The sequence below is a fragment of the Artemia franciscana genome, chromosome 21, assembly GCF_032884065.1.
Source record: "Artemia franciscana chromosome 21, ASM3288406v1, whole genome shotgun sequence".
NCBI lineage: Eukaryota > Metazoa > Arthropoda > Branchiopoda > Anostraca > Artemiidae > Artemia > Artemia franciscana.
Genome location: NC_088883.1, coordinates 7,686,988 through 7,710,358, shown reverse-complemented (window position 1 = coordinate 7,710,358; position 23,371 = coordinate 7,686,988). Strand labels below are relative to the sequence as shown.

Below are 23,371 nucleotides of genomic sequence, written 5' to 3'. Positions count from 1 at the left end.
CGTTTTTTAGTTTTGTTTTTCTCCTTTATTTTTTTCCTTTTTTTTTCTTTTTTAGTTTATTTAGATTTTTAGATTTTTTAGTTTTTTTATTAGTTTTTAGTTTTTTTTTTCTTTTTAGTTTTTTTGTAGTTTTTACCTTCTTTTTAGTTTTGTTAATTTTTTTTTTTTTACTTATGTCCTGGTCGTCATTTATACTCCCTGTGTCCCGGTGCTTTGTTGATTGCTAATCGAACATTCCTTTTGTCCTGGTCGCTTTCTCTTTGAGTGTCGTCATTTATTTTTTTCTTTTTTAGTTCTTTTAGTTTTTACCTTTTTTAGTTTTTTTTAGTTTTTTAGATGAAAATTTTTTTTAGTTTTTTCCTTTTTTTCTTTTTAGTTTTTTATTGGTTTTTACCTTTATTTTAGCTTATTTTTCAGTTTTTTCCTTTTTTTTATTTTTTTTTTATTTTTTATTTTTTTTAGTTTTTTACCTTTTTTTAGTTTTTTTAGTTTTTTTAGTTTTTTAGCTTTTTTACTTTTTTTATTAGTTTTTAGTTTTTTTTTGTAGTTTTTGCCTTTTTTTAGTTTTTTCAGTTTTTTTTTTAGTTTTTTATTGGTTTTTACCTTTATTTTAGCTTATTTTTCAGTTTTTTCCTTTTTTTTTATTTTTTTTTAGTTTTTAGTTTTTTAGCTTTTTTATTTTTTTTATTAGTTTTTAGTTTTTTTTTGTAGTTTTTGCCTTTTTTTAGTTTTTTTAGTTTTTTAGCTTTTTTATTAGTTTTTAGTTTTTTTTGTAGTTTTTGCCTTTTTTTAGTTTTTTTAGTTTTTTTAGCTTTTTTATTTTTTTTATTAGTTTTTAGTTTTTTTTGTAGTTTTTGCCTTTTTTTAGTTTTTTCAGTTTTGACGTCACCTGATCCAGTTTTTTCAGGTGACGTCACCTGATCCACACATCCACAGACAGACAACTTATTTTTATATATATAGATATATATATATATATACCTGAAGGTTCATGGAGAATTAAATAATTCAGGCAATGAAATGCACTCTTCCTCTCATCAAGTCTTCCTTACCTACACAATGACCCATCTTCCTTCCTTCATAATAGCTGTTGCGCAAAAATAATTGAAAGTAATTTTATGAAAAACGATTTAAATGAATCAGTTAAATCAAGCATTAAGATATTTATATCAACCATTGATATATATCTATATTAACCATTGATCTTTTCGTTCTACAGGACAAAGACTACAGGACTTTTCGGTAACAAATACACTATCATACCTTTTCATTTCTTCTGCAAATGGGAAGATAATTAAGTAGTTTTTTGATAATTTTGAACTGATTGGCTGTATCAGAAATTTCAATAAATAGAAAATCGGTCCTCATTGTGGCAAAATCCTGGTTTGGTGCCAAAAAATAAAAGAAAACACCACTTTTCCGTGGTACAATATTTATGGCCACTATCAAGGGTACCAGAACTCTTAATTTCTGTCTTTTTGAGCTCTCTCCAAACCTTCTAAGACCATTGATCTGATATGATTGCCTCTGAGAAAAAAACGAAAACAAACAAACACATCAATACGCAACCGTGATCTCTCTTTTGGAAAAAAAGTAAAATTCAAAATTTTTTTGCAGATAGGAGCTTGGAACCTAATTATTTTCTCTGTTTTCAATATACTCAATCTAATTGTGTTTTTTTTATCACTGTAGTTTTCATGACTATCAACTGAATTTTTGGGGGTGTTTCCCCCCTTTTTTGAAGTCGGTCAAGTTTTCTCAGGCTCGTAACTTTAAATTTAATTAATTTTAATAGTTTAGAATCAGCATGAAAATTTTATTCTTTTGATGTATTTTTTGTATCCAAACTCCCTTTTATAGATTTTCTCTCCTACTTACAGTTCGTTACCACCAACTGTTCCAAGTCTTGCCTTATCATAAGATGGTTGGCTTTCGTGCCTTATATGAAGGTCTAGTGACAAAATCAAAAAAATCTATTATGGATGAAACATTTGTAAAGCTATTGCAATCTGATTTAAAGTTTCTAGTTAAAACTAGTTCAAATAAACTAGTAAGTTTTCCCCCTTTAAGCAAGTATTAGCTAACGAAATTTTCCGTTTGTTTTACAATTTGACCTTTCATGTCTTACTCTTTGGAAAATGAAGCCAACTATTTTGTTTACTAAATGGAACTTTTCTGGTAGTCTTGAATATGACTTCTTAAAGAATTTGGACAAAAAGTCCAAATTTAGTGCAAAGAGCGAAGTCTTGAAAAGGGGGCGACCCCTCTCAAATATGTAATAGTTTCTTTTCTCTTCAAGTTTTGATGTTGCTCCTTACTTTCAGTTAAAGAAACTTTTTTTTTGTTTAATTTCTGATTATTCATGGAAAAACAATCTATGGAAAGTTCTTCCCATGTAAAATACCCTCTCCTCGTCAAGGAAACTGCCTCCAGAAAAATCGTTCTAGCCTTGAATCCCCCCTGAAAATTTCCTTCGGAAAATTCCGGTGAAAAATTTTTTTAGTGCACTTTCATTTGAAAAAGACTTTAATTGTTGGTTGTTTTTAAAATCGAGGCGGAAATACCCTCCTCCGTGGAGAAGTTGTCCCGCGAAAAGCCGCTCCCCCCTCCGCCTCCGATTCGGATGTTGTTCCGACAGAAAATTTTTTCTGTAGAATTTCTGCCGTGAAAAATCCAACCCCCCAACGGAAAAATACTCTAGGCAATTCCAACCCGCTTAGAATTTCCCACTGAAAAACTCTCCTTAACATGTCCATATGTAAAACTGAGTCGGCGAAGAGAAAGTGAGACAAATAAAAAGAATTTTGTTTAGAGATTCTGGCAAATTCCCTCAGTGTATTTCCCCTGGAAAGTTCACCCACTGGAAACTCCCCTCCCCACGGATAATTCTCCCCATGGAATATGCCAGAGCAAAAAATTCACACCACCCTTCTCCCAAAAATGTCTGTATACCTTCCAGCAATAATCGGAAAACAGGTAAAAATCAGGAGCAGCTCAACTGGGCTTAACAAATTTCTTTTGGTCATTTTAAGTCTAATCTTACATTTTTTTTTTTTTTTAGTCCTTACTGTTAGTTACATTGGTTAGTTCTCATTGTTACACTTTTTTCATTTTAATTCCCATTAAATTTTGGATTTCAAATGTTCATTGATCGTGATTTCTGTTCGTTTTAAGTTTGAATCAGTATTTATTTCAGCTTTATTTTAGCTATATTTATTTCAGCTCCTCTTTGGTTAAGCCAATATGACTCTTTACCTTTGTTTGAAAACATCGTTTTTGGAATTATTTTTTAAACTAACCTTTAAACAAATCCAAATGATCGGTCACTCTTATCTTGAACATTAAAAAAACAATCAACTTAAAGTAAGGAGAAACATGAAAACTTGAAACATCAGAAACTATTCTGTAAATGAGGGGGACTGCCCTTTCCTCAACCATCGCTATATATTCTAAAGTTCTAAGCTCTTTGATAATGCTTATCATTAAAATTTTACGATCCTTCTGTTTGAGCACTCTTTCTCAAAGAATTATGATAAAAACTTAAGTTTTGCCGCAAAGAGTGAGGGGTGAGGAAGGGGCAGCTCTCATCATGCAAGGAATAATTCCTTTGGTTCTTTTTAAGTATTAATGCTGCTCCTTAGTTTGAAAAAACCTTTTTATTCTATCTTTGACCGTTTTTCAAATCATGCCAGGAAATCCCTCCCCCCTTGTAAAAACTTTCCAAAGAAAATTTCTCCGAGGAATTTTCGCTGCCACAGTTGATTCTTCCTGTGGATACCCCCCCAGAAAGCCCCCATCCCCTCCTTAAAAATGTCTGTTTCTCAACAACAAATGGTATATGCGAACAATAGGCAAATTGCGTATAACTTACAGTTCTTTCCCCAGGGACTATGGGGGTCATGTTATCTCAAAGGCATAGTTATTGCACCATTCAACTATGCTCCATCAATGGCTATCTCAATATTTATATTGGATGTCCCTGGGGAAAAGGCAGCATTGGAGGGAGGCTATTTGCTCTCCAATCTTTTTTTTTTCACTTAAAAAGGGCAGTAGGACTTTTGATTTGCATTCCAATGAGCCCTCTTTCAATCTTCTAGGACCTTTGGTCCAAAATATTTGCACACATCCTGATCTTTCTTCTGGCAAAAAATACAGAATTCCACGTTTTCAGACAGTTCGCGGTAACGAACTGTAGTAAGGAGCGACCCGGCTTAATAGTAACCAAAACTTTTAAAATCAGAATTTTGATACCAGTAGTTACATCAAATGAATCGCATTTTCATGCTAATTTTAAATATATAAATTTCATCAAATGCCTTATTTTAGAAAAATAGGAGGAAACACCCCTAAAAGTCATAGAATCTTAACGAAAATTACACCATCAGATTCAGCGTATCAGAAAACACAACCATAGAATTTTCAAGCTCCTATCTACAAGGACTACAGGACTTTACGTGGGAGGATCTGTCCATGGAGGAATTTATCATGAGGGAATAGAATATCCATGAAGGGAGCGCAGGATTTTCTAGCATTATTAAAAAAACAATGAGAAAATAAATAATTTTTTTCCAACTGGAAGTAATGAGCAGCATTCAAACTTAAAACGAGCCTAAGATATTACGTATATAAGGGGGTTCGTCTCCTCCACAATACCTTTTCTTTCCGCTAAAGTAGTTTTAGTAATTTCAACTATTTATTCTATGGCCTTTGTGATTCAGGGGTCTTAAAGATTTGGGAAAAAATTCAAGCTTGAGTCTAAACAGTGAGGTATTGACGAGGGGGCGAACTCCCTCATATATATAATAAAATTACACAAATATTGGAGTATAATATGTAAGTTAATTCGTAAGGTACATATGTTTATTACTAACCAAAGAGTTCGTAAAAAAAATATAGTTGCACTTTTAAGTAACCAAAAATTGGACAGCGATTGGGCCTCCTCTGCCACCCCCTTTTTTTTTTTTATTAAAATCGTCCGATCAAAACTATCAGAAAACCATTTAGCCAAAAAAAAAAAAAAAAAAATCAAATTTCGTTTTAATTATTCATGTGCAGTGAGCCAAAATCAAAACATTCATTAATTAAAAAACGTTCAGAAATTAAATAAAAAACAAAGTTTTTTAATTGCAAGTAAGGAGCGACACTAAAAACGAACAAAGATTATTCCGTATATGAAAGGGATTATCCCCTCCTCAACGCCTTGCTCTTTACACTAAAGTTTTTTTATTGTTTTAAAAAGTAGAGCTGAGAAAAAGAGTCAAACTTTAGCGTAAAGAGCGGGGCGTTGAGGAGGGGACAACCCCTTTCATATACGGGATAATTTCTATTCGTTTTAAATTTTAGTGTCGCTTCTTACTTGCAGTTCAAAAAACCTGTTTTTTATTTAATTATAGATAAGAGCTCAGAGCCTTACAATAGGGTATTCTGATATGCTGAACCAGATGGGTGATGGTCATTTAGATCGCTTGATATTTTTCTGGGGCTTCCCCATTGTCCGAAAATTAGACAATTTTTATCAGGCTTATAGCCTTTGATAGGTAACACCAAACTTAAAGAATCTTATATATTTGCAATCAAACAGGTCGTGGTAACGAACTGAAGTAAGGAGCGGACCGGCTCAATAGTAAACAAAACTCTAAAAAAAGGAATTTTGATGCTAAAAGATACATCAAAAGAATTGGATTTTTATGCTGATTTTAAAAATATAAGTTTCGTCAAATTTAGTCTTTGTTATCAAAAGTTACGAGCCTGAGAAAATTTGCCTGATTTTGGAAAATAGGTGGAAAAACCCTTAAAAGTCATAGAATCTTAACGAAAATCACACCATCGCATTCAGCGTGTCAGAGAACCCTATAAAAAATTTCAAGATCCTATCTACAAAAATGTGGAATTTCGTATTTTTTGCCAGAAGACAGATCACGGGTGCGTGTTTATTTGCTAGTTTTTTCTATCCCGAGGGGTCATCGTATCGACCAAATGGTCCTAGAATATCGCAAGAGGGCTCATTCTAACGGAAATGAAAAGTTCTAGTGCCCATTTTAAGTGACCAAAAAAATTGGAGGGCACCTAGGCCCCCTCCCACGCTCATTTTTTCCAAAGCCGACGGATCAAAATTTTGAGATAGCCATTTTGTTCCACATAGTCGAAAACCATAAAACTATGTCTTTCGGGATGACTTACTCCCCCACAGTCCCTGGGGGAGGGGCTGCAAGTTACAAACTTTGATCATTGTTTACATACAGTAATGGTTATTGGGAAATGTACAGACGTTTTCAGGGGGATTTTTTGGTTTGGGGGTGGGGTTGAGGAGAGGGGGCTATGTGGGAGATCTTTACTTGGAGAAATATGTCATGGGGGAAGAGAAATACGATGAAAAGGGCGCAGGATTTTCTAGCATTACTATACAAAAAACAATGAAAAAATAAACATGACAAATTTTTTTCAATTGAAAGTAAGGAGTAACATTACAACTTAAAACGAACAGAGATTATTACCCATATGAGGGGTTCTAAAAATACTTTAGCATAAAGAGCGAGGTATTTAGGAGGAGGTAAATACCTCGCTCTTTGTGCTAAAGCATTTTTAGTAATTTCAACTATTTATTCTACGGCCTTTCTGATTCAAGGGTCATTCTTAAAGAATTGGGACAAAACTTAAGATTTACTGTAAAGAGAGAGGTATTAACGAGGGGACAAACCCCATCATATACATAATAAAAATATAAGAATATAAAAGTTTTGTTTCGTAAGTTAATTCTTAAGTTACGTATATTTTTTACTAATAAAAAAGCTCGTTAAAAATTAAAAGTTCTAGTTGCCTTTTTAAGCAACCGAAAAATTGGAGGGCAACTAGGCCTCCTTCCCCACACCTTATTTCTCAAAATCGTCTGATCAAAACTGACAGAAACCCATTTAGCCAAAACAAAGAATTAATTTGCAAATTTCATTTTAATAATTTATGTGCAGAGAGCCAAAATCAAACATGCATTAATTCAGTTAAAAAAACTAGTTTTTTTAAATGAAAGTAAGGAGCGACATTGAAACTTAAAACGAACAGAAATTACTCCGTATATGAAATGAGTTGTCCCCTCCGCAAGCCCTCGCTGTTTACTCTAAAGTTAGACTCTTTGCCACAATTCTACTTTTTCAAACAATTGAAAACTTTAGCGTAAAGAGCGAGGGATTGCGGAGGGGACAACTCATTTCTTTTACGGAGTAATTTCTGTTCGTTTTAAGTTTCAATTAACTGAAAGTATTCAGTTAAAAAAACTATTTTTTTTATTTAATCAGTATTCAAAGCCAATTCTTTTTATGTATCTATTGTTATCAAAATTTCATTTTTGGAGCTTCAGTTAGTAGTCGGCAAAGTCAATCTTTAAATTATCGTTTGCTACCACCAATTGTGTGATCGATGGCTCCTGAAATCGAGCCATCTAACTCGTGTTTCGCTAGACAAATCGAAATTATTGCAAACTTTTTATATGATGTCTGCTGACAACCAAAATATGTAAACGGTTAATAAAAGTGTCGCCTCACGGGGTTTCCCAATGAATCTTAATGTTAGGAAGAAATTAAAAGTTTACATGTGCCTATATAGTTTGTAAGCTTGAATTCGCCAATCATCATGAGAAGCAAAATCAAAGATTTTGCAACCGTGCTAAAATTCAAATATGTGCCCAAAAATTCATCCTCTACCGTAATGATTATTTTACGCAATAAAAAAAATGAAAAAGTTTTATAGGCGGAATCATTGTTAAGAACTGTGACAAATTATAAGTTCCTCCATGAACGTATAGGGAACATTAGGGAACAGGGTCCCTAACTCTTGGAGTTGAGCTACTTGGCTGGAAGGCAAAGTCTTTAAATTGTACCATCGTAGATCAGCTACAGCAGATTGCTGAGTAGGAGTTTAGTAGGAGTTAGGAGTAGGAGTTTAGGAGCTAGTAGGAGTTTATCGGTTAAGAAGACAGTCTTATTTGAGAGTTTGCTTGGTAAACACCTTATTTTGGATATAACCTATTAATACAGTGAGCTCAAGCTGGTCTGATTTCCCTATAGACATTTATTAAAACATCATTCATAATCGGATTATTTTCATTTGTTGGCTTATTGATAGTTTTGGTATTTGAGTGCAAATTCCCTTGGGACTTAGTGATTTATTAAGCAAAGAGATTTTCGTACAAGGACTTAAGAACTTGAATATATTTCAATGACATATTATCTGCAATAGCCATGTCGGAGAAATTAGTTTGGAATGCGATTTTGAACTTTTTAAATCGTGCTCGAAAAGCTGGAAATAAGAGTGACGAGATAAGTCGTAAAGCATGCGAGTTTTTTACAAAGGACGATATAATCAAGGCTAAGGAGATACTGTGGTCTTCTGCTCACTACACCAATAGAGTGTCAATTAAAAAAAGTGCCGAAGACAATATTAACGAAATGTTAAAGGTACTTGAACTTTGTGAGCAACGTAACGTTGAGCTGCCAGTCTTTGTGATAGTTGAACCTGACGAAGTCCCTATCTGTCCTGGTGAGATAGCTGCGGTAATCACCAGAAAAGTTACAGAAGTTTGTAATAAGCTAGACAATTTCATGAATAAGGACCCTCCCGCCCCCTCGATTGTTCCTACAGTTACTGAAACAAAGCCCTCATATGCAGTGGTACTCAAGAATTCGCCCTCTGACCTCACGAAGTCCGATTTGAGGAAAGACTTTTTGCAAAAAATGTGTGGCAGAGAGTGCTCTAAAATTGTCGAAGTTCAGCCCAGAAAAGATAATTGGCGAGTTGTTACAGCTAGCAAGGCTGATGCAGAAACTCTTGTCGGGGTCTTTCAGAACGGTGATAAATCTCTTTCTGCAACAATCAGGAGCCCCTCTCACCTCGGTATTGCTCGATTTGTCCCCAGCAATATAAATGACGATGAACTTCGCGCACTGATTCCTAAATGTGTCAGTTCAAGACAGATTGGCAACACCCACTCGTTTCGATTGAAATTTGAAACCAAAGTTGATCTTATGAATGCCATAAAAAATCCCCCAGTCATAGATTATGAGAGGATCAAAGTGGCTGAGTATCTCTCCCTCCCGGTAAGATGTTTCAAGTGTCAAGCTTACGGACATATATCCAGTAGCTGCAAAAATGAAGCTATTTGCGCAGTCTGCGGTGACCATGGTCATTCAAGCTCCAAAACATCTCCTTGTCAAAGGCCCAAGAAGTGTGCATTGTGCAAATAACAGGATCATCCCTGTTACAGCTTCAAATGTCCAGTCGCCCAAGGACTTTTAAGTAAAGTTAAGTCAGCATAATGGCTCGAGCCTTAAGTCTCTTATCATGGAATATCAATGGCAAAGTGGTTGACAAAGGCCTAGTCCTCTCTGGACTTTTAAGTACAAATGAAATAATTTTTCTGCAAGAACATTTTTTGTCTCATGAAAGGAAAAATTTACTCAGCATTTCACAGAATTCTTATCTCTTATTTCACCCAGCGAAAATGAATAAGAGCCATGGCCGACCTTCAGGCGGATTAGCTATTATTTCACAATTTCCCGTCAATCTCCTTGAGTCGAATGACCATTTCATTGCTGCCGAATTTTCGGGCCTAATCTGTATAAACGTTTACCTGCCAACTAATTACTGCTCTTCGCAATCAGAGAATAAATTCATAAATGCTTGCAAAAAGCTAGCGAGTTTTGTGAAGGGAGTTTCAAAGCATCCAAATGCTCGAGTTTTGATTGCAGGAGACTTTAATTGTGACTTAACAGACAGTTCATCGCCAAGAACCCAACTCCTTCTGAATTCCCTCCCCCCTTCCTACTCAGTTGCTGACAAAACAGAAACTTTCACGTTTATTGGTGTCCTGTCAGCGACTTCTAACCTTGATCATTTTATTGCATCTTTCCCCTGTGAAACTGTCGAGGTAATTTGTGATGGCTTTTATTCGGATCACCTTCCAATAAAGTTGAAAATAAATGCTTCATTTCATGCCCCTAAATAGCCAGATAAAAAGTGGTTTTATATAAAAGACTGGAAAGAAGTTAACCGCGAGATGTTTCGTTTTGAATGTGACAGAATATTAAATAAAATAAAGGTGCCCTTTCATTTGTTGTGCACGCGCTCTGGCCTTAGTGAAAAAGAAATAGCCATCGGACTTACCACCTATCTAGCTGAAATTAACCATGCATTAAAGTGTGCTGAAGCTTCAGCTGTCCCGTGCAAGCGTATTAGGAAAGGCTCTCAAGTTCAGGGTTGGTCAAAAAACCCTTCCCTTATTTCTGCGTGCGAGTCTTCTAAAATTTGGCTGAATATTTGGAGGGATTGCGGCAGGCCTAAGTCTGGGACTATAAATGGTCTGCGGCTACGTTCTAAATGTTTTTTTGCTAAAGTGTTAAGAAAACATAAGGTTGATCTTATTGAGAAAAACGCTCATAAAATTGCAGAGAACCCTTCGAAGCTCTGGAAAAAATTTGAACGCCCTTGTGAACACATTAGTGCAAATAATATTCCTGAGCCTGAGTGGATAAATTATTATAAGCACGAGTTTTCTTCTCCCGATCCTGCTCTTGAGTCAAAATTTGAAAAAGAATTAAGTACTTGTCTGAAGAAACACGAACCCTCGACATTTATTATTAAGCCAAGTGATGTATCGTTTTATTGTCAAAAACTAAAGAAAAGAAATTCTGCGGGATTTGATGGAATTACTGCCAGACATTTTGATTATGCAAGTGCTCTTCTTTTTAATCATTTATCTCTACTTTTTCAAATGTCTATTGAAAACGGAGTTGTTCCTTATCAATTTACAGTTGGTCAAATAACCCCTATCCCGAAAAAAGGCAAAAAGGATTTTACTTCGTGTGATTCGTTCCGACCTATAACAGTTTCTTGTACTATTTTTAAATTGTTTGAGTCAGTTATTTTGGATGAAATTGTTTCTAAATGTTATGTCCCACCCCACCAGTTTGGTTACCAAAAAGGTATCAGCCGGGAGCATGCCCTTTTTGCTTTAATGAATGTTCTTGCTGATGCAGAAAGAAGTAGATCCCATATTATCCTTTGTGCTTTAGATGTTGCTCGTGCTTTCGACTCTTGTATTTTTTCCCAAGTTTTATTTGAAGCGTATAAAAGAGGGGTAAATTTTTATATAGTGAAGTGCCTTCTGTATGTACCATCACCTTAAGGCGAAGTTAAAGGGGGGATCTTCCCTTTTTAATATTTTGAAAGGAGTCCGTCAAGGTGGCCTTACCTCACCTTCTTTATTTAATAACTCTGTTTTAAATGCCCAAAATTCTGTTAATTTTAGTTGTATTCACCGTGGATTTAACTTGTCTTTAATAACTTTTGCAGATGACGTTTTGAATCTAAGCCGTACTTTTAGTGGATGTGAAAACGCGTTTAATCAGCTTTATAATGAATTTAAAAATATTGGGCTTTCTTTCAATGATAAAACTGCTGTTGTAGCTTTCAATTTTAAAGAGACAAATGGCCCTATTTTTTTATCTTTAGCTAATGTTCATGTCCCCCTTTCTCAAAAATTAGTTTACCTTGGAATGCCTATTGGAAAAAATATGAAAGAAACTGTGAATTTATCCCTTGAACTTTTGAAGAAAAAACTGAGAATTGCTTATGCTTCAATTGCATCTAATATTAAACATATTGATAAATTAAATCTTGCGAAAATTTATAATAGCCTAGTTGTACCTCATCTCCTTTCTCTTTGTCCGATTTGGCAGTTTTTTAGTGAACCTCAGAAACTATCTGTTCGCAGAGTATATTTTCGTTATGCTAAATTCCTTCTCAGTTACCCTCCTTGGACTAGAAATAGTTACTTAGTGAACAAATTCCGCCTAGTTTCTCCTACATCTATTATTGATAAAAGGCTTCATGATTTTCGTTCTTCTATGTCGATAGTGTCTCACCCATGGTCAGCATTACTTATTTAATTGTTTGATTGTGTTGATTTGTATTTATTTGTACCTTTTTTTTTCTCTTATTACTCCATCTTAAGGGCGTTCCGTCCTCTTTTTGTAGATGGGTTATAAATAAATTGAATTGAATTGAATTGAATTGATGATATGTTTCCTCGACAACTTCCATCATTTTGTTTTCTTCCTCGATTATTTCTAAATCTGACTGGCAAAGTTAAAGAGAGTGTCCCCCTTCCTTCAAGCACCAACCCCCTTTCAATGTCGCCAAGTTAGCTCCAGACTCAAACTGAAGACCTCCTTTGGTCGACAGCCTAATCAACAAAACCGCAGCTCACCTTAAATCTCCTTTTAATTCATAATACCGTCCGGAAGGTAGTCAAAGCCGTTTTCATTCTTTGTCTTTTTTTATGATTAAATAAAAAAAACGAGTTTATTTTTTAACGAGAAGTAAGGAGCGACATTAAAACTAAAAACGAACAGAAATTACTTCGTATGTGAAAGGGCTACTTCCTCATCAACGCCCCGCTCTTTACGCTAAAGTTTGACTCTTTCTCTTAATTCCACTTTTTAAAACAGTAAAAAACTTTAGCGTAAAGAGCGAGGCAAAAAATTGTTTTTTTATTTAATTTCTGAACGTTTTTGAATCAAATGCATGTTTTGAAATTGGCTCTCCGCAGATGAATAATTAAAACGAAATTTCTATATTTATGTTTTTGGCTAATTGGCTTTCTCGTAGTTTTGATCGAGTGATTTTGAGAAAAAAGGAGCGGGGGAGGAGGCCTAGTTGCCCTCCGATTTTTTGGTTACTTAAAAAGGCAACTAGAACTTCTAATTTTTTACGAATGTTTATTAGTAAAAGATATACGTAACTTACAATTTAGCTTACATAACGAACTTCTGTATTCTCATGTTTTTATTACGTATATGACGGGATTTACCCCCTCGTCAGTACCTCACTCTTTACAATAAAGCTTAAATCTTGTCCCAATTTCTTAAGAATGACCTCTGAATCACAAAAGTCGCAGAATAAATAGTTGAAATTACTAAGAATGCTTTAGCGTAAAGAGCGAGGTATTAGGAGGAGGTGAGCCCATCATAGACGTAATAATTTCTGTTCGTTTTAAGCTTTAATGCTTCTCCTTACTTTCAGTTGAAAAAACTTTTTCATATTTATTTTTTCACTGTTTTTTTAATAATGCTTGAAAATCCTGCTCTCCCTTCATGAAACTTTTCTTCCCCCATGACAACTTCCTCCGAGGAAAGTTCCCACAACATATCCCCCTCTTCTCAACCCCCGCCTCAGCCTAAAAATCCCCCAGAAAACGTCTGTACTCTTCCAAATAACCATTACTGTATGTAAGCACTGGTCAAAGTTTGTAACTTGTGGCCCCTCCCATGGGGACTGTGGGGGATTAAGTCGTCCCCAAAGACATAGTTATAAGGTTTTTGACTAGGCTGAATAAAATGGCTGTCTCAGAATTTTGATCCGGTGACTTTGGGAAAATAATTAGCGTGGGAGGGGGCCTAGGTGCCCTCCAATTTTTTTGGTCAGTTAAAAAGGACACTATAACTTTTCATTTCCGTTAGAATGAGCCATCTCGCAAGATTCTCGGACCACTGGGTTGATACGATCACCCCTGGAAAAAAAAAAATAAAAATAATAAACACTGCATCCGTGGTCTGCCTTCTGGCAAAAAATACAAAATTCCACATTTTTGTAGATAGGAGCTTGAAACTTCTACAATAGGGTTCTCTAATACGCTGAATCTGATGGTGCGATTTTTGTTAAGATTCTACGACTTTTTGGGGTTGTTTCCCTCTATTTTCTAAAATAAGGCAAATTTTCTCAGGCTCTTAACTTTTGGTGGGTAAGATTAAACTTGATGAAACTTATATATTTAAAATCAGCATAAAAATGTGATTCTTTTGATGTAGCTATTGGTATCAAAATCCCATTTTTTAGAGTTTTGGTTACTATTGAGCCGGGTCGCTCCTTACTACAGTTCGTTACCACGAACTGTTTGAAAATAAGTTTCTAAAAAATCAGGCTTTGTGATTCATCGACATTAAACTCGAAAAGAAGACAGAAAAAAATCGAAAGAGGAAGCAATCTTTCCTCAGAGCGTTGGCTAGCACTTTCAATATATTTTTGCTGATTATATTTTCACAGTTCTCCGAAATCATAAAAGATCTAAGTCTGCAGACGATAAATTGAAGACAATAAAACGGATATTGCTACAAAACCAGCAGATGTAAAAATAAACTGACAAAGGAAGGAAACTCTATCAGTCAGAGACTATTGCCAGTTAATTTGTCGCCATGGTAGTGAATAGGGGACAAGAGAAGGAATTAACTGACAGATGAATCTTTTTCCAAAACATAAAGATAAATAGACCTCAAATGAGGGTTTTGTTTTGGACAGGGTACTAAATATGAACACAGAAAAGCTCCAATCAACATTAAATACTACCAAAGCTGAAAATCTGACGGGAACGGGAAGTCTAAGCGACAGCAATTCAAAAAATACAAGGAGGGGGGGGGTAATTGTGTTTCACAAAATCTAAGAGGGCAATCTTGTTGTTTTTTCGATTTTGTACAATGAAAATACTCAATAAAGTTATTTTTAATGAGAAAACCAGGTCTTTTAAGAAGAGTATTTTTCTAAATTTAAGAGGTGAAAAATGTAGGGGTCAAATACCACTTGCTACCATTGATTCTTAATTTGTGCCTCCTTTGGTGGATGTGGTAACTGATAAGACGTTCTATGAGTCTTTATCAAAGATTCGACTGTAAGGTGGTCAGTTTGATTAAAAGACAAGCAATTCCAGGAAGGATACCAGTTGAAACCTAGACGATAATTGCCACTGTTTAGATTATTGATTACTTTCAATTTCTTGATCTAAAAATGAAGATTTATGTTAAAATATTTTAGCATATATTTGTGTTTTTGTGCAATATCCAAGAATAACTTCTTTTCAAGTGCCAAGATTTGGGTACCAATACTAACATTGGGCTATGAATTAGCTATAACATTGAACTATAAAATAGAAGTAGGTTATACATTTTTGTTTTCGAGCAATATCCAAGAGTGACGTATTTTTGAGTACCAACACTTTAGTCCCAATAATAGCATTGGGCTACACATTGAATATAAGATTTGGATATGAAGTAGGTGTATATATTCTTTTTTTTTTAAAGAATATCTGATAATATAAGTTAGCTATAACACTGGGCTTTAAAATAGGAGTATATTCGTACACTCATGTTTTCAAAGAATATCCTAGATTAACTTATTTTCGAGTATCAAAACTGGGGTCCTAGTAATACATTTGGCTATAAGTTAGCTATAACATTGGGCTATAGAATACGTGTATATTCGTACATTTATGTTTTCAAAGAAAATCTGAGAGTAACTTCTTTTCGAGTATCAACATTTGGGTCCCAGTTTTAGCATTTGGTTATAAGTTAGCAATAACTTTGGGCTATAAAATGGGACTATGCATTTGTGTTTCCGAAAAATATCCAAGAGTAATATCTTTCAAGAACAAACATTTGCGTCCCAATATTAGCATTGGGATTAGTCAAATTGGTTTCTGAAAAGTTATCTATTGAATGGCAAGATTTTTTTTTTGTTTCGTAAATACAGATTTTTGAAAACCATCACTTAACGTTATAGTGGAAGTGCTGTCTGAAATTTATTTAAAATTAGAAATAAAAGATATTACTATTGTGTTTCCACAAAATCTAATGTTCATTCCCTTTCCTATACTTCTTATTTAAAACTTCTTTTGGATAGTCGTAGTTTTAAAAGATAAGGAAAGAGTTGTCCAAAAACAACTTAAAATTTCAAAGTTTATTCAAAAGTAATTTGCCAATTTTGTTTTCTTGTTTAAGCGAAACTAATAATGGACGACATTGTTTTACTTAATTTCTAGTCCCCTTTTTTAAACATCTTCTTGACTGCCTCATAAAGAATTACAAGATAATAGCAAAGCCTGGCAATCTTTTTCTAAGTTTTGACCATTTGGATTCAGTTTCTTTTAGGATTATAATTTTAGGTACAAAAGAGGTTCATAACATACCACTTTACTGCAATTGCCTTTTAACGAACTGTGTTTTCAACCACACTATGAAGTTTCATAAATAATCTATGGAAAAATAGCCATCTTTAGCAAATTTTCCTGGATTTTATCCACTTGGATTTTGCATTATTTTAAAATTTTCATTTAAGATTTCTCATTTAAAAACTTTTATAAAAACCAACATTGTCTTTAGTTACTTTTTATTCACCTCTATTTTCAGCCAAATTGCAGAATTTCACAAATAAGCTACAAAGAACTTTGCAAATTTGGTAATTTTCTTAGGTTTTAGTAATTGAGATTTGGGTGGCTTTTGGATTTAGGTTATTTAGGCTAAAAATTCAAAAACTAAAAATCTAATATAAAAACTGTAAAAAGCTAATATTCATAGTTTTTACCATCTTTAAAAATGTATCTAAATGTAAAGAAATGATTTAAAATTCTAAATAAATCTCTTTCAGAAGAGGACTTGAAATAGTTGAGATTTAAAACTGAATTTTTATTTTGGAGCTAGTGCAAGAATTGACTATAATTGAGATTAAGAGAATTGAGAATAAAAACTTAAGAATACATTTTCGAAATTTTTGAGAGAGTTGGCAAGAATAGGCTTGAAAGTTAACACATAGGTTTACTCAGAAGAATATTCTAAAAGTAGTCTTGCTGTCTCGTTTGACTGACCATATATCAAACAGAGAGTTCTACCAAAATATGTTTCGATCCCACATTCTAGGGCTATAATGAAAGAAAGGTCAAGATGGATAGGTTACGCTTTACAGGCGAAATATTACAGCTTGTCAAAGATTGTGCTCTTTGACCCGTTCATCTGGGGCCAAACACAAATTAGGTCATCCATTAGAGGAATGGAAAGAGATCATAAGGGAGGACTTAAATTAAACTGAAATTTAATGTTCAGGGTAAAGAGTAATGCTTTTAATAGGTTCAATTGGAGGGGAACATCTGCAGCTTTGATGGCATCAGTCATCTTGGTGCTGCAGTAGGTTGTTTTTAGTAGAAACATTTATGTTGGAGCATATTGCAAATTCCCTCCCTTCTAAATTCTGGCTTGGTTTTGTATAAGATACATTCTCCAACAAAAAACATAAATAGTTCATCAAATACAAGACATTATCTCCACAAAGTCTGAGATTTAAACAGGAAATCAAGCCAAATAAAATGACTGAGTTTGAAAATTTTTACAAGTGGGTCTCATTGGTCCTCTGCAATTAATGGAGCATAATACAAGACAAGCAATTACCTTGGCAAGTAGAATTATTGTGTTTCAAAGTAAATCCTTTTCTGCAAGTACACCTTGCTCCTGATGGGGTCTTCATACAACCATGAGAACAGTGTGATGTACAATTCTGAGCTAAAAAAAACGAAATAAAAAATTTGTTTTGAGGGGAGTGAACGGGGAGCATTGAAGAGTCCCGAGAACAAATGAATTAAAATGTAAATATAAAGCTTTATAAGAATATCGAGGGTCTATGACCTGAAGCAAGCTAATGCCTGCAACATTTAACATGTTTTCAGCTCGAAACTTGAACGGAAGTGGCATCAAATTTCTGAAGATTGCTAACTTTTTTGAATGAAAAGAATGAAATAATGGGCAGAGGGTTTTGGAATAAAAAATGGGTAATAAAATATGAAATATGAATCAAACATTTAAAAAAAATTTATAAAATTTATTAAATAATATAGAATTTAGAATACAAAAAATATACATAAATCTTAATTAGAACTTAATATCATTCACGAGCTATATTCTGGATTAAATTTAATGAATTTTTTAACCCTAAATAATAATCTTCAATTCTTTTGCAATAAATGTGTTTATTCTTATTGTCCGTCTTTTCCTAGGTTACAGCCATTGTTGATAATCATATCTTTTCATCTTAATTCTGTTGTATAGTTTAAATCGAAACGGTAAATAGTAAATGAAAATTTTTGATAGTTTAAGCAAACAAATGCTTATTCACATTTAACAAATTAGAAATATAGAATTTGTCAAAGAAATAATACTTTATCCAAAATTTTCCCAAAGTGCAATGTCGTCATAGCAAAATGTACTTTTGAAAATCTTTCAACAATTTCCTAGGAAATTCTAAAAGAGTTAGTAACTTAAGCTTCAAAATTACAACAAAAACCCTAGGATATTTCGAAAAGCCTATTCATATTTAACAAAATAATAAAACTCAATCCTTACTATGGCAGAAATTTTTAGTCTAGCCTTAAATATAGCTCAAACAGTATAGGAATTGCTTTCTAAACATATTTCCTTCTCAAATAGTCCCTAATCTAGGCCTTTACCTAACATTTTAACGCAAATAGCTGCTGTGTAGATCAAAATTCGAATATTAATAGGCACTGGAATTTAACCAATGAATCTGAACTCTGAAGGTTCTGTTTATCTAACTACATTACAATTTATATTAAAAAGATAAAATCAAATAGTTAAAGCTAACTAGAATTTTGAAATAAAATTATTCACATTGTATCAATAAATTGAGTTGGATGAAATTAGTCTGGAAGACTATTATTCATCTTAACCAAAATAGTTGGGTCGGGTTATAGAAAAATTTGCCAAAGTGCAATATCGTCACACCTAAATGTACTTCTGAAAACATTTCAACAATTTCTTAGAAATTCTACAGGAGTTAGCAACTTATGCTACTAAATTACAACAAAATTCCTAAGATATATCAAAAAGCCTATTCATATTTAACAAAATACTGGAAACTTTTAGTCTAGTCTTAAATATAGCTCAAGCACATTTTTAATCTGTGCAAGAAAGGAAAATATGCTAAAATGAAGGCTAACATAAGAAAGAAATCAAAACGGCCACCTTACCAAAACCAAAAAAAGAACCGTGCAGACATATTTGTCTGCACTTTGTCTGCACATAATATCTAAAGGGTGGGACTCCAAGCAAAAACATTGAAAGCTGACACTGGGCAGTGATGGCTATCTTTTTCATTGAACCCACCTCATTCATTACTTTTTCTTGATATCAATGCGAAGGCAGCTGACAGGTCATAACAGGCACGAGCCAGCGAAAAATTGTTTGAAAAAAGTTTTATTGGCAACAAGCAATTATATTTGATGGCAAAAGACGAGGAAAAAAATAATCGTAAATCTGACTGAGCATCCTTTAACGAGGATCAGTTATGTGTAATCGAGGATTTACCCAGTTGACAGGAGGCATTCCCAACATTATTATGATTTCTTCATAAATTGCTGATTTTTCATGGACAGATAATTAGTCTATTCCCAGGCTAATGTTTATTTTTACCCCCTCCCTCCAGGAAAAATAAAACAGGAAATTTAGTTTATTTACAGAGAATTGAGAAATTTAACCCGAAAACGCGAATTTGTGAGGTGACAAGAGCGTGATATTTTGGAAGAGAATATGAAATCATAAATGGTCGCTCTCGTATGATTATGTAGCCCACGGTCAATTATGAGCATTTGCGTGCTTAGATAAATCTAAATCAACAAGCTAGACACTTTTACTGAGACATATCATTAGAAAACGGTAAACACGCCTTTATAAATCCTAGAGAACAATGATAACTTTAGAAATTAGTCAGGATTTTACACTGTTAATACAACCTCTTAACGGATCCAGTATTGTCAAGTCAACCTAAAGATTTTTACGCGTGGATGACGTTTAAGGTCCATACCCCCAAAAAGTCGCAAAAATTTTACTATTTTTCCTACGATGTTTCCCATTGTCTATATAATTAACCCATTTACCTTTTCTCTTCTCTGCTGAAATCCCTCAGCCCCGTAGAAAAAAAGGTCCGTATTTGGGACATGAGTGGCTTATAATCCTCTACTGTTTAAAATCGTATCGACGGGTATCTTAAGCGACGAGCAAACTAGTTTTTTATATGGCAATTCACACTGAGTACCTTCACAATACACCTTGGCTATCACAATCTTTGCTAACGTTTTCATAGTAAAAGAATAGGAAATGATTCAAGCTAGATATACCAAGCAAGCGTTGCATTTTGGATTGGCGCCGTCAACATATTCGTTGATGGCGCCCCTCGGCACCTCTCTTAATCCCTTTCTTTTTAGTCTCGATTTCCTCCACTACTTCTGGGGCCTTTTCTGCTGTAGACATTTTGGATTAGAATCTAAAGAATTTTACTTCGTCAAGTTAACCGGTCAGTTAACCGCCCTTAGCTATTTGAATTTTTTAATTAGCTTTATTCACAGCAAATTATTTGATAGCGTTTTTATACTGATTTAAAATTATTATTATTTATTATTGCTATATATATATATATATATATATATATATATATATATATATATATATATATATATATATATATATATGTGTGTATAATATATACATAATTGCTACATAAGTTATTTTTTCTAGGGCTTGTGCTTTGATTCTGGCCGACCAATCTAATTAATTAGAATTACGAGCCGGCAAGCTATGTAAATGTAAGAGTACATGAACATGCCAATTTGGAACCTTACATTGTTGATTGCTTGATAAGAACTTGATTTAAGAATGAACTTTAAACTCATCAGTGGTAGCTATGCAATCCTAGACACATCAATGAAACTCCATATTTCCGGCACTTATCTGAATGGCACTGCAATAAAAGCGGTATCAAGTGACACAATGATAGTGCTATGTTACTAAGATTTAAGAGGGGTTCTCAGAGAATGTATGTAAACAGAATACAAAAAGTACAGTTCGCTTGCAACCATCTAGACTTTTCTGTAGTTCTGCTTGTCAGTGCAGTTCTGGTGGGAGATCTTTGGAAAATTTTCAATATCCTGTGTATTATAATAATGACAAAATGAACTTACAACAAAGAGCCCCTTCATCTTCACCACCGGTGCAGTCTTTGATGCCATTGCAAACTTTGTCTGGCGAAAGGCATTTTCCATCTTGGCAACCAAAGAACCCGTGCTCAGCCGAACATTTCCCAAATGTATCAAGTAAGGCTGTAAGAATGAAAGATAACTTTTAATTTTGGCTGAATAAAGTAACGAAATTTTGGACCATACTACCACGGTATAATCTCTAATACCAAGATTTACCACGGTCTTATGGTTAAATACCATCCTTGATGGAATATAATGGCAACAACCTGCATGACTAAAACACACTCTGCACATGGAGAGCACTCTTCCTTTCAAGAACATATTCAACAGTCAAGTAGATGGTTTTCACATTAGACGTCACACATCAAAGATGGCAGTGATGGTGGCCAAAATATAATACTTTATCCTAATTATTTGAGTTATTCGGAGGACCCCCTGAAAGGTTTGCGTATTACATATTTTTAGAATTTGAGTGTCAGGGTCCTTGAATGAATCTAGCTCTGTTATTTGATTAACATAACATTAATGTAAACAATAAAAAAAGTAAAAAATTGTATTACTGAAAAATAGGTTATTTAGCTAAAATGATTTTAAGTTGTTTTTCGAAGCTTTATGTTAAAATTCACAAAAGCAAATTCTTCTTGATTAAATTTAATTAGAAATTAATTCTCCTTCATTAATTAAATTTAAATTTAATTATAACTCGTGGACACAGGTATCGACAAGAATTCCCATTTTGTCCGTTAAAATAGCGAAAAGCGCTACCTTTTCTTCTTCTTCTTTTTTTTTGGGGGGGGGTCATAAACCTGGAATCTGAGCAGCTTATGTTCAATACTACTTCTTGTAAGGCATGATTAAGCTAATGTCTTTTTGTGAGTCAAATTACAGGTGACCTTAGGGCGACAAACGTAACCTGAAACCGAAGAGGAAGAAGCTGGAACTTACATTTTTTGTAACTAGGATTGACAAATTTTAACGTTTGGTTAGGCTCTAAAATGCGGAATACCATTTATGATTTGGTTTATTTCGAATATTGTAGTTGTAAACACTAACATTAAACTTACCACAGTCCTTTTCGTCACTCCCATCGCTGCAATCTTGTGTACCATCACATACCCATTCGGCTCTAATACAGTGATTGCCACATGAGAATGTTCCTTCTCCTTCACATACCTATAGAAACAAATTTAGTTTTTATTAAGCAGCTTCTCAAACGTCAAATGCTCGATATCAGCAAAATGCTCAAATTTCGAAAATTTACACTTGCACACAGGGGTGCATTATTGACTATAAGTTATAGTGTTTTTCGTATTTAGCTCGGTACTTATCTGTTATAGCACCTATGTTAGGCTCTTCATCTCAGACGACTTTGAGGAAAAGAGGGTGGCGGGAGGGGGCTAGTCGCCCTCCGATCTTTTTGATCATTTAAAAAGGGCACCAGAACTTCCAATTATCATTCGAATGAGGCTTTTTCCGATAGACTAGGACTATTGGTTCGATGCAATAACTCCTGAGAAAAAAAGGCATCCGTGATCTTTCTCCTACCAAAAATTAAAAAAAATTCCACATTTTGCAGATGTGAGCTGGAAACTTCTGCAGAGGGTGCTCGAATGTGCTGAATCTGATGGTGTGATTTCCATTAAGATCCCTTGACTATTAGGGGGCATTTCCTCCCTGTTTCGAAAATCAGGCAAAATTCCTCAGGCTTGTAGCTATCAGGGGGCAAGACTAAGCCTAATAAAACTTATATATTTGGAATCAGCATATCAAGCCAATTCTTTTAAAATATACATTGATATGAAATTCCGTTTTTTTAGAGTTTCGGTTGCTATTGCACCGAGTCGCGCCTTACTTAGAGTTTGTTACCACGAACTGTTTGAAAAAAATAACTTGTAAAATTCTAGATGAGCGTTTTTTTGACATTTTGGGAAGCGACGTATATTAAAAAAGTTTATATTACAGTTGATTACCGACTGTCAACATTGACAATCTTAAAGCTTAGGGTTTAAAGCTAAGGCAGAGACGTTTCAAACTACCACCGGCAGATTTGCATGGCTGTTCATTAATTGTGTTTGTTTATGCATAAGTTTTTGTTACGTTTTTTGATACTTGTCAGTTATCCCGACCGCATTCAAGTTCTTAATCTGAGTAAAACTAGTTTATCTGTCTTCATTCGGAGATAATTAGCTTAGGGATATTTTAATAAATATTTATTATATAGATTTGGCTAGATTTGGTATTTAATATACCATGAGTTCTGGGTGGCCTGTATTCCATAATTCTCTGTTGTAGTTTCCATAATTTTGTTACTCAAGTTTTATATTTGCATCATATTTTGGTATAATTCATTATGATTAACCTAAATTCACTTCTTGAGTGTTGTCGGGATACCTGAAAAATCCCGTTTTCTTTTTGTTTTGCTTGTTACTCCACTTCTCATAAATGTTTACGGATTTTTTTCTTGGGAGAGGGGCTAAGCTTTCTAAGGGAGGATTTCCCACGAGGGGATTTTTTGTGGGA

The 23,371-nt window shown here is 34.1% G+C and overlaps 1 protein-coding gene across 2 annotated transcripts in view; it reads right to left on the bottom strand.

Moving 5' to 3' along the window:
- LOC136041082 (vitellogenin receptor Yl-like) overlaps nt 1–23,371 on the bottom strand; it is a gene marked incomplete at its 3' end in the record, with an annotated part of 238,165 nt that overhangs the window by 158,483 nt on the left and 56,311 nt on the right. For both annotated transcript variants that reach the window (XM_065725635.1, XM_065725636.1), the window contains 3 exon segments: nt 17,256–17,366; nt 20,834–20,971; nt 21,916–22,024. In XM_065725635.1, the coding sequence (XP_065581707.1) occupies nt 17,256–17,366; nt 20,834–20,971; nt 21,916–22,024 (358 nt within the window).